The 15,735-nt window shown below is 33.8% G+C and overlaps 1 protein-coding gene across 2 annotated transcripts in view; it reads left to right on the plus strand.

Annotated features, from left to right (window-relative positions):
• Positions 1–15,735, plus strand: part of CLYBL (citramalyl-CoA lyase) — a 219,459-nt gene that overhangs the window by 191,708 nt on the left and 12,016 nt on the right. For both annotated transcript variants that reach the window (XM_084650358.1, XM_084650359.1), the window contains 4 exons: positions 1,237–1,338; positions 3,289–3,382; positions 4,817–4,984; positions 10,216–10,340. In XM_084650358.1, the coding sequence (XP_084506484.1) occupies positions 1,237–1,338; positions 3,289–3,382; positions 4,817–4,984; positions 10,216–10,340 (489 nt within the window). The remainder of the gene's footprint in view (positions 1–1,236; positions 1,339–3,288; positions 3,383–4,816; positions 4,985–10,215; positions 10,341–15,735) is intronic.

Consider the following 15,735-nt stretch of genomic DNA (forward strand, 5'->3'; position numbering starts at 1 on the left):
AAAAGTGGGGATGGCAGAATTCTTCATCGTGAAAAGCTGTGATTTATTTTGGCTTAATTGTAAAGTTACTGCAAATTGCTCGAAAGCTTTTTAAAGATCTCAGTGATTAGATTTTCCTTTCTTTTGGGGAGGGGTGAAGCGGGGTGGGGGAGCTAAAAGGGGAAATAACACCTCTAATCCAGCTTCTGGTAAATAGGCTGCCAGCTTTTAAAATGAGTTTCCTTTCTATTAGTCAGAATATTATGCTAAGCCTTAAGCATTAGTTTTTTATGTTGCCATAGCAGCCTTATTCCTGCAGGGTTGTGACCTGTGATGATTACAGTACAAAGCTTATAGGGTCTTGAAACCCCCTTTGAAGATGAAAAGTCTTTGATGGTTTATATTTATGCAAATCTCTTAGATATGATTTACCCAACTGAGACTGAATGGAGAGATGATTAAAATTCCCTTTTCCTTTGATATCCATTAATGGTTGCATATTCCTTAAATTTAAAATGGATGTATGTGTTATTTTTGTCTTTATTTACTAAAATATCTTCTACCATACTTGTGATATGTTTATCTCCTCACAAATTACTAGATCTAGAGAGACATAATAGATTTACAATATACGGGGGTTTTTTTCTTTTGAAAGGAGAAAAATCTGTGCAAGAGCTTTTGTATGTTTCCAGATGATAGATTTTGGAATTTGGGCTACCCCACTGACAGCTCAGAGCTAGCTGTGAACTGGTCTCATGGAAAAAATTGGAAAGCTTTGGTCTTCAAAGAATTAAACTTCCTTTTTAAGGCCTTCCTAGGTAAGCTAAAAATTATGAAGAAAAGCCTACTGAACAAAGGGTAACAGTGCCGTAATGAATAATACGGATGCCACTTAGAAATCTGCAGAACAGTTACAGTGATGTTAGTATTAGACATGAAACAAAACAGGACATCAGGTATATCAATACTTCATTGTTTTTAAGGGCCTACTGATTTGCATCTAGCTACATTAGAGTGATAGGTGTTAAGCAATTTTACAATTAAACCTTTAAACTTCAAAATATATGATAATGTTGCAATTCAGAATTGAAGGCCTCATAACAGGCCTGGTTAAAAGCCTGAAGGTTTTTTATTACAGTTCTGGTTTTGTTTGTTTTGTCATTGCAGCCAGGTGAAAGATCTGAAAAGGTGCGCGTACATGTGGATATTTGTAAATGAATTTTTCTCTGGTCACTTATAATATTGTTCTGGTTTTAGTTTTCAGACAAATTTTTACATCACTTAAAAGGCCGAACACTTGTAGAACCAATGAATTTAATCCCTTTTGTGGAGACTGCAATGGGGTTGCTCAATTTTGAGGTAAGGAACCTTGATGTGGTGAAGAGTTCATATTTTATCCTATCAGCAACCTAGGTATATGCTAAATAGTTTATGTCCTTTAAATAAGAAATTTATCTAAATAGGAGAGGTGAAAATAAATAAAGGAATTACAGTCCCGTAAAAAGTTAGTATTTTTATTTCTCATGTTATTATGTAAAGGCCTTGACAAAATCCAAAATATGTCCATGATATGCCAGTTCCAGATAACACATACAGACCATGTAATAAAACCCTATGGAGTAATTTTTATCTTATTTTTACATTTAATTGGTTTTAAAATATGAGATATGCTTTGAAATGATCTGGAGAGCTCAAATTGTTGTTGTAAAATTGACTATTTAGTAACTATCATAGTTGACTTTGTATAAGCCTGTATTTATAAATAATCTTTTCATCATTTCAGTGGTAGTATCATGGTGTTTTTATAATGGATTCTCTTCATAAAATACTTCCAAATTTCGTATTATAGCTCTGAGAACAAATAATCGTTTTTCATATTTGTGTTCATAGGGGTGTGTTCTGCGCTTGGAAGTGTCGCTGGAGCTCTAAGCTACCCAATGCCTGAACCCCTGATTTTTTTTATTCTCAGGTTCCCTTAAGCTCAAAATGTATTTTTTCCTCTGCCTTGTATAAAGATTGTTTCTTTATAAAGCTTCCTAAATATTCTTTACACATTGACTGACCTGATGCTCACGAAATACAAATGGGCCCCAGTCTCAGTATCCAGCCTGTGTTTCTACAGGGGACAGATACCAATGATCATGAAATGGAAAATCAAATGCACTAACTGGAAATGCAATATTATTCTCCTAAAGCTTCAGAGAAAAGTGTCCGAGTAATTCAGGACTTGTACATTTGAGGTGTTTCAAGAACTGTTGAGAGGCCTCATTGTCTATATGTGTATATAAAGCAAAAACATTTATTCTTACTGCGGATCTTAAATATATCTTGGAACATAATTTACAACTTTACTAGATGCACACATTCATGTTCAGTGTCAGTACCCAGAGAGAGATCTGATTTTAAATTTTAAAAATTTTTAGAATTTTTTCACTGTGATATTTTGTAGAAGAATTCTTAATAAATACTGTAGTTCTTGGTGTTGACAGGAGAGTTGCTGCTTAAAGTATACTGTATAATCATAATAATTTCTTATCCCACCAGCTCTCCCATATGGATGCCCAGTAGTACAAGTTGTAATTACATCTGTCTCTCTAGGCATACCGTATGTTTCAAGACTAATAATATCAAAATCTTCTTATATAAAATAGTAATAATGTTGGCATGCATTTCTTTATATATAATACCTTTAAGTGCTGCTTGTTTTTACATTAATATACCTCTGCACTACTTGTTGCACTTTTGACTTTCTGTACCTATCTTTTAGTTGTATTTGACCGTATTAAAGATTTTAAATTCTCCAGTAAGGAATTCTTCCAGTAAGGAATTCACGACATGTTGAAACATCCAACTATTATTTATTTAATAAAAGATATTCTGGTCTTTGTTTCTGATGCAAAATCATTACATGCCAAAGCATAAACTACTGAGGTAAAGTGCATGTGCTTATTTTGGACAGTATTTAATAAGTACTTGGTTTACTGTAATTACATGTATTTCTAAAGTGCCAAGCACAGTGGTATCCATGGCATTATGGTAAGCTCATTCATATTTAACGGGGGAAAAAAGAGTAGGAAATCCAGTATTGCATGCTGTAGCTGCAGTGTATATATTCATATGCACACATATTGTTTTAGATTCTGCTATGGGTCATTTTAAGACATTCTGTGCAGTACAATAGTGACAGTACTTTGTTTAGTAGGAGCAATTTTAGCTGAAAGAGTTCCAGATTTTGACAATAAGATGAGTTTGTGTAACATGTCTCTGTTATCCCTGCATTCCAAATTCATGTTGTGTTCTTATTTGAAGGCAGTCTGTGAAGAAACATTAAGCATAGGATCCCAAGTTGGCCTTCATTTGGATGCAGTAGTCTTTGGAGGAGAGGATTTTCGAGCCAGCATAGGTTCTGACCTGTTTGTTTATTATAAATGTTACTGTATGACATCTGTAGTTGAGAATACTGATGGTATTTTATCCACTTGTTTTGACTGCAATAACTAAAGAACTCTAAACGTATGATTCTGCACTTACTTATATTGGTACATTTCCCCATCTTTCTGCATAATTTTTATTAATGTAAATTATGTCATTGGTATTTTGCAATTCAGAGCTTGATAAAATGATGACTTACAAAACACTGGCTTTTCCCTATTCTTCTTGTCACACTGTAGCTAAAATAAAAAATAAACCTGTTGAATCACTACACTTATTTTAAACTGTAATACTCATATGACCAACTATCTGTATATTCTCTTAAGAACCATATTTCAAGTTAAATTTTCATATGTCTGTTTTTAACGTTATTTACAATGAAATGTATTTTGATATCATTCACAATACTTCCTTGTTAAGTTTTGCTTTAATAAATTCATTATAAACATTTCCTAGGTCAAAACAGTCATATCTCCTCGTAGACCTGTGTTACACTGATAATGCCATTCCTCCAAAACCAGAAATATTTCAAAATCCCTTTTGTAAATTATTTGCTTAACAGAGACATTATCTGCTAAAAGCCTCTTTTTAATCTGATTCAGCTATAAACTCCTTAAAGGCAACAAGTACAGTTCAGAAGTATCAGTTTCTTAATGAAGTATATACATATTCTAATGTAACAATTAACAAGAAGTTATTCTATACAAATTGATAATCCATATCTGGACAGTCATCCTAAGGAAAAGAGAACAGATTATTATTTTTTCACACCAGGATTCATGTGAGAATGTTTTTATCTGATAGACTGTGGACTCGTGAATTCTTGTGAATGCTTTTGGCCCCTCTCAAAAGTCATCTGCCATAATTTTTCAAATTTTCCAATCCAAAGCTTAAACATTTGGCTTAGGACATCGGTTGTGACAAGAATCGCAACCAAGGAAAGTGCAATTCTGTTCCTAGTGTGATGTTTTTAACCATTTCCTTGTACACAGTATATCCATCTGTGTAATGTTTTTCTTGGTGTAATGCTTTTCAGTGCCATTGCAATAAGTAATAGAAGCAAATGATTACTGAAGGTGGATTCCTGCAGCCCTTCCTCAGCCAACATTCCCATTGACTTCAATCTCAGGATCTATTATTTGAACCAAATCATACCCTAAATTTCAGAAACTAAGACACGAAGAAAATATTTTTTCTGGATGAGCTTAATGTTTTCCCAACTAAACTATTTAAATTATCTCTTTACAACATTTGGTCAGTTAACCTTTGTATCCCTCAATTATTTTCTTTTTTTTTTTAATGATGTAAACAAGAACACAAAGAAATTTTGTTTTATGTTAAAAAAGTTTCAAATGAGAAGATTTTAAAAACAAAGTTAACTTCTTTCTATTCATTGTTTTCTTAGGTGCTACAAGTAGTAAAGAAACTCATGATATTCTATACGCCAGGCAAAAAATTATTGTCACAGCAAAGGCTTTTGGCCTACAAGCTATAGACCTTGTGTACATTGATTTCCAAGATGAAGATGGGCTCCGTAGGCAGTCAAGAGAGGGTGCCCTAATGGGATTCACTGGTATGGTTATGTGACAATGTCTACAAAAATTATGCATTTTCCTTACAAAATATAGGCACATTTTATATCACTTAGACTGCAAACTAGTTTGTGTTCACAGAGCAATTGTTGATCAGTCAGTGCTGTCAAATGCATCCCCAATTACTTATGCTTTTAAAATTGCAGATAAAAAATTCAGACTGCAAAATCAGAGGCTGCTTTTCCAAAATCACATCAAGTATATCACTATTTTTGTAAGGGAAGCCTGGGTATAAGATGTATAGTATGTGATTCTTCCTGACAGACCGTTCAAGTGAGATGTGATATTGTGCTTTGTGATGAACGGTTTATTTTTTTATTACTTTTTTGTATTTTTAAACAATTGCTAATATTTTTAAATGTATTTATTTATTTATTGATATGGTGAAAAAGTGGATAACCCTCCTTTTCCCAGATATGCTAATTCATATGTGAAAGTTATTGTCATGTTGTTTTCTTTGATTTGATTTTCCATATTCTGGCTCCCCTCCCAGTAAGTGTTTGTGCACCTGGTGACACCTACAGGTACTGGCAGACGGCAAGACCAACAGGCTCCTTGCAACAGAGTCCTGTGACACTGATGGTTATCCAGTAATTGGTATACCACATTACTGACTATTACCAGTGAGACATCGCAGCAACCAAAAGATGGTGCTTTTGCAATAGAAATGTACCATTTGCTATACATTCTAGAATTCTAGAAATTAGTACTAACACTTTAAATGATTTCTCTCAAAAATTATAATTCAAGTTAGAGTCAAGACAGTTGTATATGTGTTAGCTATTCATTATTGAAAGAATATATCCTGAGGTAGTGATATAACAAGAGACGACACTTTTCAAAGTAAAAGTAATGGCATATGGTACTTCAAATTACTTTCATTATCTGAACAAAAATATCAAATGAAAATTAAAGTTAGTCTAAACGTTTCACACTTTGATGTTAAAAACAACATAGAATGACTGAAGAAAAGCTTTGTGTAAACTCAAAAGTTTGTCTCTTTCACCAGCAGAAGTTGGTTCCAATAAAAAATATTACCTCCCCCACCCTGTCTTTCATTTAATTAATAGTAATTCTAGACTCTCTTCAGGACAGATTCTGCCCTATTCCCTGTTGAACCTGGTACAGTACTTGCAAAATCTGAATCTAGATTCAGAGACAAAATTGTAACTGTACCAGAGCTATGGAATATTATTTATGTCCCTGTGGACTTTCAGGGCCCAATGCTATTTCTGCTCAAGTCAAAAGGAATATGACAGGGCTCTTTGACTTCACCACCTGCTGAAGGCTAAGACACACAGGCCAATATTTTCTAATTTAGGCACCTAAATAAAATAACCTCTTTTTTAAAGGTCTTGAGCATCTGCAGCTCTTGTTGAAGTCCGTTGGTGTTGCAGGTGCTAAGCATCTTTGAAAATTAGGCCATTTTATTTAGTGTATAAATTAGAAAAATGTGGCCATCACTAACGTTGATGACATTTGGGTCCAACTGATTGTATATAGGAAGTCATCTGACATCAGTATGGTGGGGTTTTGGAGAGGTAAGAGTGGAATTGGCAGTACCTAGCTGCAAATCATTTAAAAATACAAAAATGTGACTGAAGTTGTTAGACTCAGATATGGCATAAGTAGAAAGGCTACATCTGACAGTTCAGGGTGTCAAGGGCAGTTCATTCCTAACTCAGCCGTGGAGGGTCTTTGGACTTTCTATATTAGATTTAAAGATTTGCAGAAGGGGTGAGCTCATTAACATGAACTCGCAGCTTTTGCCTTTTCCCTGTGCCTCTCCGTGGCTAGAATCAGGAAATCTCAAAAAATAGAATGTCCCAGCATATAATCTGATAAATAGTCCAATCAGATGTGAAGTCATAGTCCATGATCTTCCACTGGGCAGAAGGCTGTGGATCATTTTTGCTTAATGACCCCCTTATTTCATAAAGCTGTCTAGTAGTGTGGTAACAAAATCTTGATGTTATTACGTTAATAGAAGTTCTGAATACTTATCTTGTATTTTAAAGTTTTTTGGGTCAAATCTTGCTAGTTTTACTCACAACTAATGCCACTGAAGACAACAGATGTGACTAAAATGAGCTAAATCTTTTACACAGCTAAAGTAATGATTAATCAATTAATTGGCAAGATACACAGAAAATAGATACAGTACTTATTTGGGACTTATCGGGCCAAATTCGCTGTCTTCCTAAACTGATGCAACTCCAGAATACTCAACAAAGTTGTATATATTTACATAGGCCTGCAGTGAATTGTAACCCTTAATGTAAAGTAATCAAAATATGTTTATTGAAGTTTAAATAGTGTGCACATCTCAGATATATAATTACTCAATATAAAATGGTTTTTCTATTTATTTAAATGCTTATCGGACCATCACCACCATAGTATCTACGTTTTCTTCTCATTTTCTTTTAAATTAGACATTGTAAGCAGCCTATTGTTTCTGCAATAAATGTGCATGTATGTACTGAATGTTTTCAATCATCATTTAGCCAGTGTAGATTATTTTAAAATAGGTTTACTTTTACAGCAGCATATGTTTTACAGTACCATAAAATACGGGCTTTAAATCAATGCATTGTCTATATAAATGGTCATCAGCTTTCGGAAAGTTTGTATCCAAAAATAAGTAAACCTGGGAATAAAGCTTTAACAGCTGACTTAGTCATTATAGCTACTGCAGTGCTACATGCTGAGAAGCTAGATATAAATATGAAACACTATAGGTTTTCCTCTCTCTTTTTGCAGTCTTTTGTAGAAGACAAAAATGACACCATCATATAGTTACCTAAAGACTTGACAGGTATTGATTTAAAGCACAATATATCAAGTGGTACTGTAAAAAGGATTTCATGGTCATAAATTTTAATGTCTTCCAATTTTGCACCCTCTCAGTAACTCGTCAATAACAACAGTTCAGTTTAAAATATTTGCTTCATTCCTGCATGGCATTAAAGTCTATTATACAGTTGTTTGGATACATAAGATGTGACAAAAGGCAACTCAGGCCACAAAACAAATGCTACATTATATTTTCTATAATCTGTTCTCCAATGGGAATGCTAAACAAATTGCAGATTTTCACTATAAATACATTTTTAAAAATTAATTTTAATATAGAAATGCAGTTGCCTTTTAAAAAATAATGTATATTGAGCTTTTGATTTTTTTAATTGTAATTTAAGTCTTTGTTATAATTTTACATACATAATTTTCAGGAAAGATATTTTCATTAAGCTTTGTAGGCATCACTATGAATTATGTACACAATCTTCAATTTCAGAATTACCAGTTTAACTATTAAAAATAAAGCAAATTAAAACCAAGAATAATAGTAATTTACTCACTTATTGCTATCTTTTGATTTCATTAAAAATTCTCTTTAAATACAATTAATATTAAATATATTAGCAAAAGAAATTTTCTGTTCATTTAATTTCTTTCTAACAAAATAGTCCTTAAAGTATTTAAAGTTTTAAACTACAATTTTAAATTATTTTTTTCTGTAGTGGATTGGAGTATCAGAACCTGAATATGTGGATGCCCTGAGGATTGTAAATAAAGGATTGTGTAACAGGAAATAAAATAAAATTGAGCTTCTATGGCAAATTCTTCTAACAAATGTGATAATTCTGAACAATTCTTAGTTGTTTATAAAATACGTCTTCAGCTAAATTGGTTCACAAATGTATTTTTATGTACAACTAAATTTTATATTATATTGCTGATGATTGCAAATATTTTTTTCGAATTGTTAAATCATTTAAAAATGAATGCTTAATTTCCATAGTAATACATATGAATTATTACATTAAATAATTTATTTATATACAATGTATCCAACTTTTAGTTTAAATAGGAATTTTAAAAAATAGCTTTTCTACCTGGAAAAACATAGTTAGGAACCAAAACCACAAACTTTTACTTACATGTGCCCTGATCCTTCACTGAGATCCACTAGCATGGACCTCTGCACTCATCCAGAGTCCCATTGGATCAGTTGGATACCAGATGGTGCGGGGGATCCTGACACAGGTTTAGGGCCCTGAATAGTATTTATGGACACAGGTAGTCTGACTGAGCAGCCCTTACTCACGTGAGAGATTCCAATCTTGAGTGGTTCTGTGCATGTGAGTAACATGGGACCACTTCTGTGAGGAAGGACTATTCATTTGACTAAGGGTTTGCAGGATCAGTCCCCGAATTGGTAACTATACTTATTTGATGTAAAAGAAAATTAAAGTCTCCACCATGAACATTTAAGTAAACAGGGATATTACAGTATAATTGCTTTATAATGAACATTTTAAAATAATTTGAATAAAAACCATGCAAAATCACACCACCATGTGAAAATTCCTTTTGAAAAAATTAAGAATGTAAAATGCTATTTTAAAAAATGTAAAACAAATAATATAGACATTGTTTAATGTAAGCATATACAGTATGAATTAAAACTTAATACTTGACTCAGCAAGCAAATATGAAAATCTATACTAAAATTAACAGGGAAAATATGATTTCTTTTTATTATATTTTTATATATATTTATGCAAGAAAGGATAAAAAGATGTCCATCTAAGCCTCTAGGTACTTTTAAGTTCACTAATATAACAAATAACAAAAAGAAAAGTGTTATGCACCAGCAGTAACTAACTAATCATTAAGGCGGGGGAAGAATTTTGAATATTTTTTAGTTGCTAAACAAATTATGGGAATGTAGGGACTAATCCTTTTGTAGAATTAAAAAAGCTATCAATGAAATATAGCTTGTTTTGTTGTTTAAATATCATTTTCAGGTTGTTTAATTTTTCAATAAAACAGTAATTGTCAGTTTCTGATGCTATTATTTATACAGCTAGAATGTAAAGATATATATTATACTTAAATTGTTATTGACAAGATTTGTCTAACACTTACACCTGTAATGACAAAAGGAAGATGTATGGATTGAAATGGAAGGAAAGAATTGTATTTTTTGAATGGTAACAAATACAGCTTCTGTTTTAGTTCTATTTGTTCATATAGTATCTAGCAAAAGATTGTTATTCAGTTTAATAATACAAGAAATCTAGTCAAATAATTAGTTATTTAACATAAAGTCTATGAGGCGTTTAACAGCCTCAAGTGGTTGGAACATTTTGTTGAACATCTGTTTGTTGATGCATGATTCTAGTGTTATTAATCTTCTTTGTAGGTAAGCAGGTGATTCACCCTAACCAAATTGCTGTTGTCCAGGAACAGTTCTCTCCAAGCCCTGAAAAAATAAAGTGGGCACAAGAACTGATTTCTGCTTTTGAAGACCATCAGCGATTAGGAAAGGTAAATATTTTATTAATACCACATATAGAATACCAGTTAGAGTAATATTCAAATTTGAGGAAAAATTGAAGCATGTAGTGGGGAGTGTTTGTTTTTACAATAAAAAGTATATAGTAACTTATGATTTTATTAGCAAAATGTATGTCAGGGCAGCATAAAGCTAGAAAATTCACAATAAATATGGAACTTCTCAAATACATTTACAAATACACTTTCTTTATTTTCCTGCCTGTCTTAACTTTTATCCTTTAAATAAAATTATTTGCTGCTTAGAAAATTAAAAATACTCTTAAATTATTTCACAAAAATCATGATGATATTGTCATATGAAAATAATTTGCAATCAAAGGACAGGTAGCATGGAAGAAAAAAATACATCCTGCTTGCTTTGGTATTACTTGTGGGAAGAAATTAATAGATTTGAAATTCTTTATTTTTAAAAAATATCTGATACAATGTATTTAGTTATGGGGGTCCAATTCTGCAATTGCTTACATGTGTGAATAAAGTTACTTATGTGCATAACTGTTTGCCAAATGTGGCTCTTAATAATTAAAAGTGGGAATGTTTTCCATGTATTTGTACCAATTTCTGGACCTGAGATTTGGATAGAGTGGAAAGCAAATTAACACTAGAATATGATTGTTCCTAATTTAGTGCATCATTGAGTCTCACGTTTCCTGCTCTGTGGGTTTCTGCTATGTAAATATTGCGGTGGTGATGCACAATCTGTCTCCACTTTGTGCCAGTAATACTTAAATTAGGGGTCGCCTGAAGGAAGATTTTATGCTAGTTGCAGCATTGTCAGTTAATTATCTTAAAGGTTATTTGCTATAATCCAGTTTGCCTCTTTTTGAAAGAAAAAAGTTGCAGCTAAGTATGTTTATCTTAGTTACAGCCAAACCTGATCATGTTAAAAAGCCTGGGGAGTTTTGATGTTCCCAACATTTAGTTGCACACAAACTGAAATGCCTGAAGTGTGTTTGTACAAAATGTAAGTGAAAAATAATCATAATTATAAGTAAAAAAATCTTCTGTAGTAAAGCTGAGGACGCAAGACTATGTACAGATCTGTACTTTTTACTGGTAGTGTATAAATATTCCCAATAAATTCCTTTACTTTATGATGTGTGGATATACATTGGAAGTTAGATCTTCCCCGTTTGCACACATTTCTAATGCAGGAAAGATTGCATATTAGACATTCTAGAAAGATCAGAGCAGATTTGTGATTCATTTATACCTACATTTCAGAATAAGGCTATTAGAATAATAATTTATTATTATAATACAGTTACTGGTCTGCCCTTCACTGTCTACGGTATCTACTAACATGTCCATCACTATGATATTTGGGTGCCAGCCTGGATAATTGTTTCAGGTCACCATCATATGTTATCTTCCTGTGTCTCTTTGTTCTGTTCCCCTTATGTCTATGCTTAATGTAAGTAACAGAGAGAGAACATGCATGCATGATTTTTCACATTTTTCTGATTCATACACGCTACATATCTTACAAATGCATTTTGCTGGGTATACACAATGCCAGTGGTGGGTTTTTTCAGGGAAATAAGCAGATACATAATAAACATTCAAAGGACAGACTCAATAGAATATTTGTTTATGTTTATGCCTTGTACCTCATGAGCCCATATAAATTTAATTTCAAAACCCTATCAAAAGAGTACACCTGTAAGTTGTATAACTGGTGAGGGATATATGGTAATTTACAGTATTCGTAGCATAAAATTACAAAAACCTTACAGATATGGCATTTAAAGATCCTGCATTATGGAAGCATTACTTTTCTAATTTGTTTTAAACGTGTTATTTTAATGGCACTTTGTCCCCAGAATGCTGGTTTCTTGATTAGATCAGCACTTTATGAAAGTTTTATTGTAACAAGTGCTTTCTAGTTAGATTAGAAGCTTCTATAACTCTTTGGCAAATAAAGATTTGCTGCTTTACTAACCAGTTTCCACATTTCTACATGTTTTGTGAATAAAGATCTATCCAAAAAACAGACAAACAAACCCACCACCCCTGGATAAGCAAGTTATTTTGTGACTTGGCTGGAATTCTTAACATTTATATACTACTACTTTTTCATAACAAAAAAATTAGTAAATAGATTTCTGTGTGCAATGTTTCCTGCAAAGTTCTTCACTGAGTTTCTATGGCTGTATTATAAATGTGTAGCCAAGAAAAGCCTGAACAATCTGATTACTTAATTTTTTCAAAGCAAAGGTGTCTCACAGGAGGGATCTCACGCTGTGTGTCCTAGAGAGATGTTAAAATTACAATAATAACTCTTCCCATCCCATCTAATAAGAAATATTCCATATATTGCTTTTAGAAATCCTAATATGCAGATAGTGAAACACCACTCCTGCTTTTCTTTTTATTTTATTAAATTAGAACTTGCATGTCAGTAGGTCCAAAAATATAGCTTTGGTTCATACTGTTCAGTCTTGCATGTTTTTTGTTATGTTATTAATCAAAATTGAAAGCCTGGAAAAAATAAATGCAAGGGATTTGAGTGGCTAGGTTGCTCACAGATAAATTATTGGTCTTCAACCTCTAGGATCACAGTTTGTTGTTAATTGGTTTCAAAGTTTGATGCCCTTAGTCAACAATAGTTTGCATTAAAATACAATAATCAGCTCTCATAATTTATCACAGTTTGACAGATACAACAGTCATAGTAATCTTTGTTTGAGAAAAGGCTGAAATCAGACTACTATATCTTGGAGACTAAAATGCTTTGACATAGTGGTCCCTGCATTTGAGAACAGAGGTTAGTAAGAATTAGGATCACAGGTGGACTCTAGGGTATTTTAGACACTCCTATAGTCCCTAGGGAGAAAAAAAGATTCTGCTTCCCAAATTATTTGGAATAACATTATGGGCATGGTCCTGTTTGCACTGAAGCCAACGACAAAACTTTCATTAACTTTTTAATAGTAGCAGGATTGGGGCCTATGCATTGGTAATGAAAAAAGGGAATGACTAACACAATATATACACCACTGATCCAAAAACTGGACCTCCACCTGGTGTGTCATTTGTGTTTGTACTTTATTGTTTGTGTCTGATTTGGACATTGTTGAACTAAATCACCATTCTTTGTAAAGGGCTTTGAGATCTGCAAATGAAAAGTGCTGTATGAAAACAAAGTATTACTATAATACAGCTTCAGTAATTTTTCAAAGAGAAGTGCATTGTACAATTGCTGTAACGTATGATTCTTGGGACTAAATTCAGGTACAACCCCATGAAAATCTAAAAGTGGCATAAAATAGATCTTGATCATAGACTGGGTTCAAGAAGCAAGATAGTGTATCTTGCACTTATGTGGCATTTAGTAGGCCAGATTTTGCTCTCACTCTGGTTTAAATCTGGAGTAGCTCCACTGCAGTAAATGGAGATAATAAAGTGATACAAATCTAAATTAAATGAGGACAGAAATTGGTCCACATGGCTTACAAAATGAATAACTTACACTCCAAAAAAGCAAGCTGAAGGTAGCAGGAAAAGCTATTAATAGGGTATAAGAAAAAACAGCTCTCCTTTTAATGTAACTACATTACACTTTACCGTGTACCCTCATTTTCTCAGCCAAAATGCAACTTACTCCACCATTACATGACTGATAAATTTGACCCAAAAGTACTTTAAAAACCAAAGTATCTTTTTGTTGTTTATATATAATACAAATAGTAAATTAGTTTTAAAATATATTCAGATTGAGTATTCTTGTGCAATCTGAGTTTAAAGTATTATATTAGGTACAATATCATTTCTGTAAGGGTCTTTACCAGTCGTCTGAGTTGGGTTTTTAAATCTGATATCAAGCAAAAATGACAAATGGAGTGCAAAAAGATAAAATAAAAGTGTAATTAAGTTTTTACATAAATAATAAGTTGTAAATATTTTAAAGGAACCTGATTGGTCAACAGAAAAGAAAGAGCTAAATATTGCCTCAAAAATCACATGTAAATTAAGCGAAATTTAAAGTTAGGATTAGTAATTCACAGTTCAAAACTGTAACTTTGGTTGAGTCCTTTAGGCTCCACCGGGCTAAGCTGAAAGAATGATATATATGGTGCTATGTATGGATAATATTCTTAGCAGGCCTTTGGCATCTGAATGATATGTGAACTCAAGTGATTTGGCAAACTATGTAGTAGCTTTTGTGGTCCTTCCTGGAATCCTTTTATTTACACAGTATCTGGTCTGCAAGGGAATTGCTCACAAAGGCCCTGTCATAACAGTCTTTGTTTAGAAAAGTCTGAACCCAGGCTACTGTATCTTAGAAACAATCTTCATGCTAGGACTTGTAATTGGGAGTGCCCCAACTCCCCTTGAGGTCAGTTAGTGTCTTTCCCCTTATTGCAGTGGGAGTGGGATCCAGCCCTCAGTAAGGATTCTGTCTGTCTGTAGCATCTGGCTCCCACTGCCTTCCCAAGGGGCTGTTGTTCTGGGAGAGGGCTCCTTAGCACCTGTGCCAATGTGTGTGTGTAGTCAGGAAACACTGCCCCCAAGCTCTTCCTTCATTCTGGGCTTGTCTATACTTACGACGCTGCAGCAGGGCAGCTCTAGCGCTTCAGTGAGACACTACCTGAGCCGACGGGAGGGATTCTCCCACTGGCTTAGGTACTCCACCTCCCCTAGAGTTGGTAGCGAGGTCTCCAGTCAACGCAGCACGGTCTACACCGGGGGTCAGGTCGGTTTAACTGCGTTGCTCAGGGGTGTGGATTTTTCACATAAAATATAGTCAATATTATTAACAAAAGTAGCTGTTATTCAGAAGAGAGATCAAAGAAGTGTGCTATAGCATAACTGGTGGATTTCCTCCCATAGAAAAGACTATTTGGGGGAAAATTGTGAACTTTTGTTATGCAGCGGTAAGGGGCACATTAGCTTGTTATTCCTGCATATGCTGACTCCACACTGGTATGACCAATCCTGTGCACAGTTAGGGTAGGTGTGAGGCAGAAAGGTCTGAACTGCAAAGCAGGCGAAGAGCCTGCAGAAGCTCATGAGAGCTCTGGGAGCTCGTACAAATGATTTGCTTGCCCCTTCTGTCCCCAAGCAGGCCCTCTGTGGATCTTGATCCTTTTCCCTCCTGTCACTGAAGCCCTGGGGCTAAAGCACAGGGAGGCTAATACAAGCTGCAGCCTGGGCCCAAATGTCAACACTGCAGTTAAACAGCCCCTTAGCCTGAATCAGCTGGCATGGGTCAGTCACGGGTTTTTAATTGCACCGTAGATGTACCCAAAGAGTCCAACATCAGTTTAAAGGATACTTTGGATAAGAAAAGGAGGTCTGTCTCTACAAATATTCTATTTGAGTGCCTCACTGTTTCTAGCATCTGTGTATTCTGTATATCTTG

This window comes from Lepidochelys olivacea (genome assembly GCF_965140295.1).
Source record: "Lepidochelys olivacea isolate rLepOli2 genome assembly, chromosome: 1".
NCBI classification, from domain to species: Eukaryota; Metazoa; Chordata; order Testudines; family Cheloniidae; genus Lepidochelys; species Lepidochelys olivacea.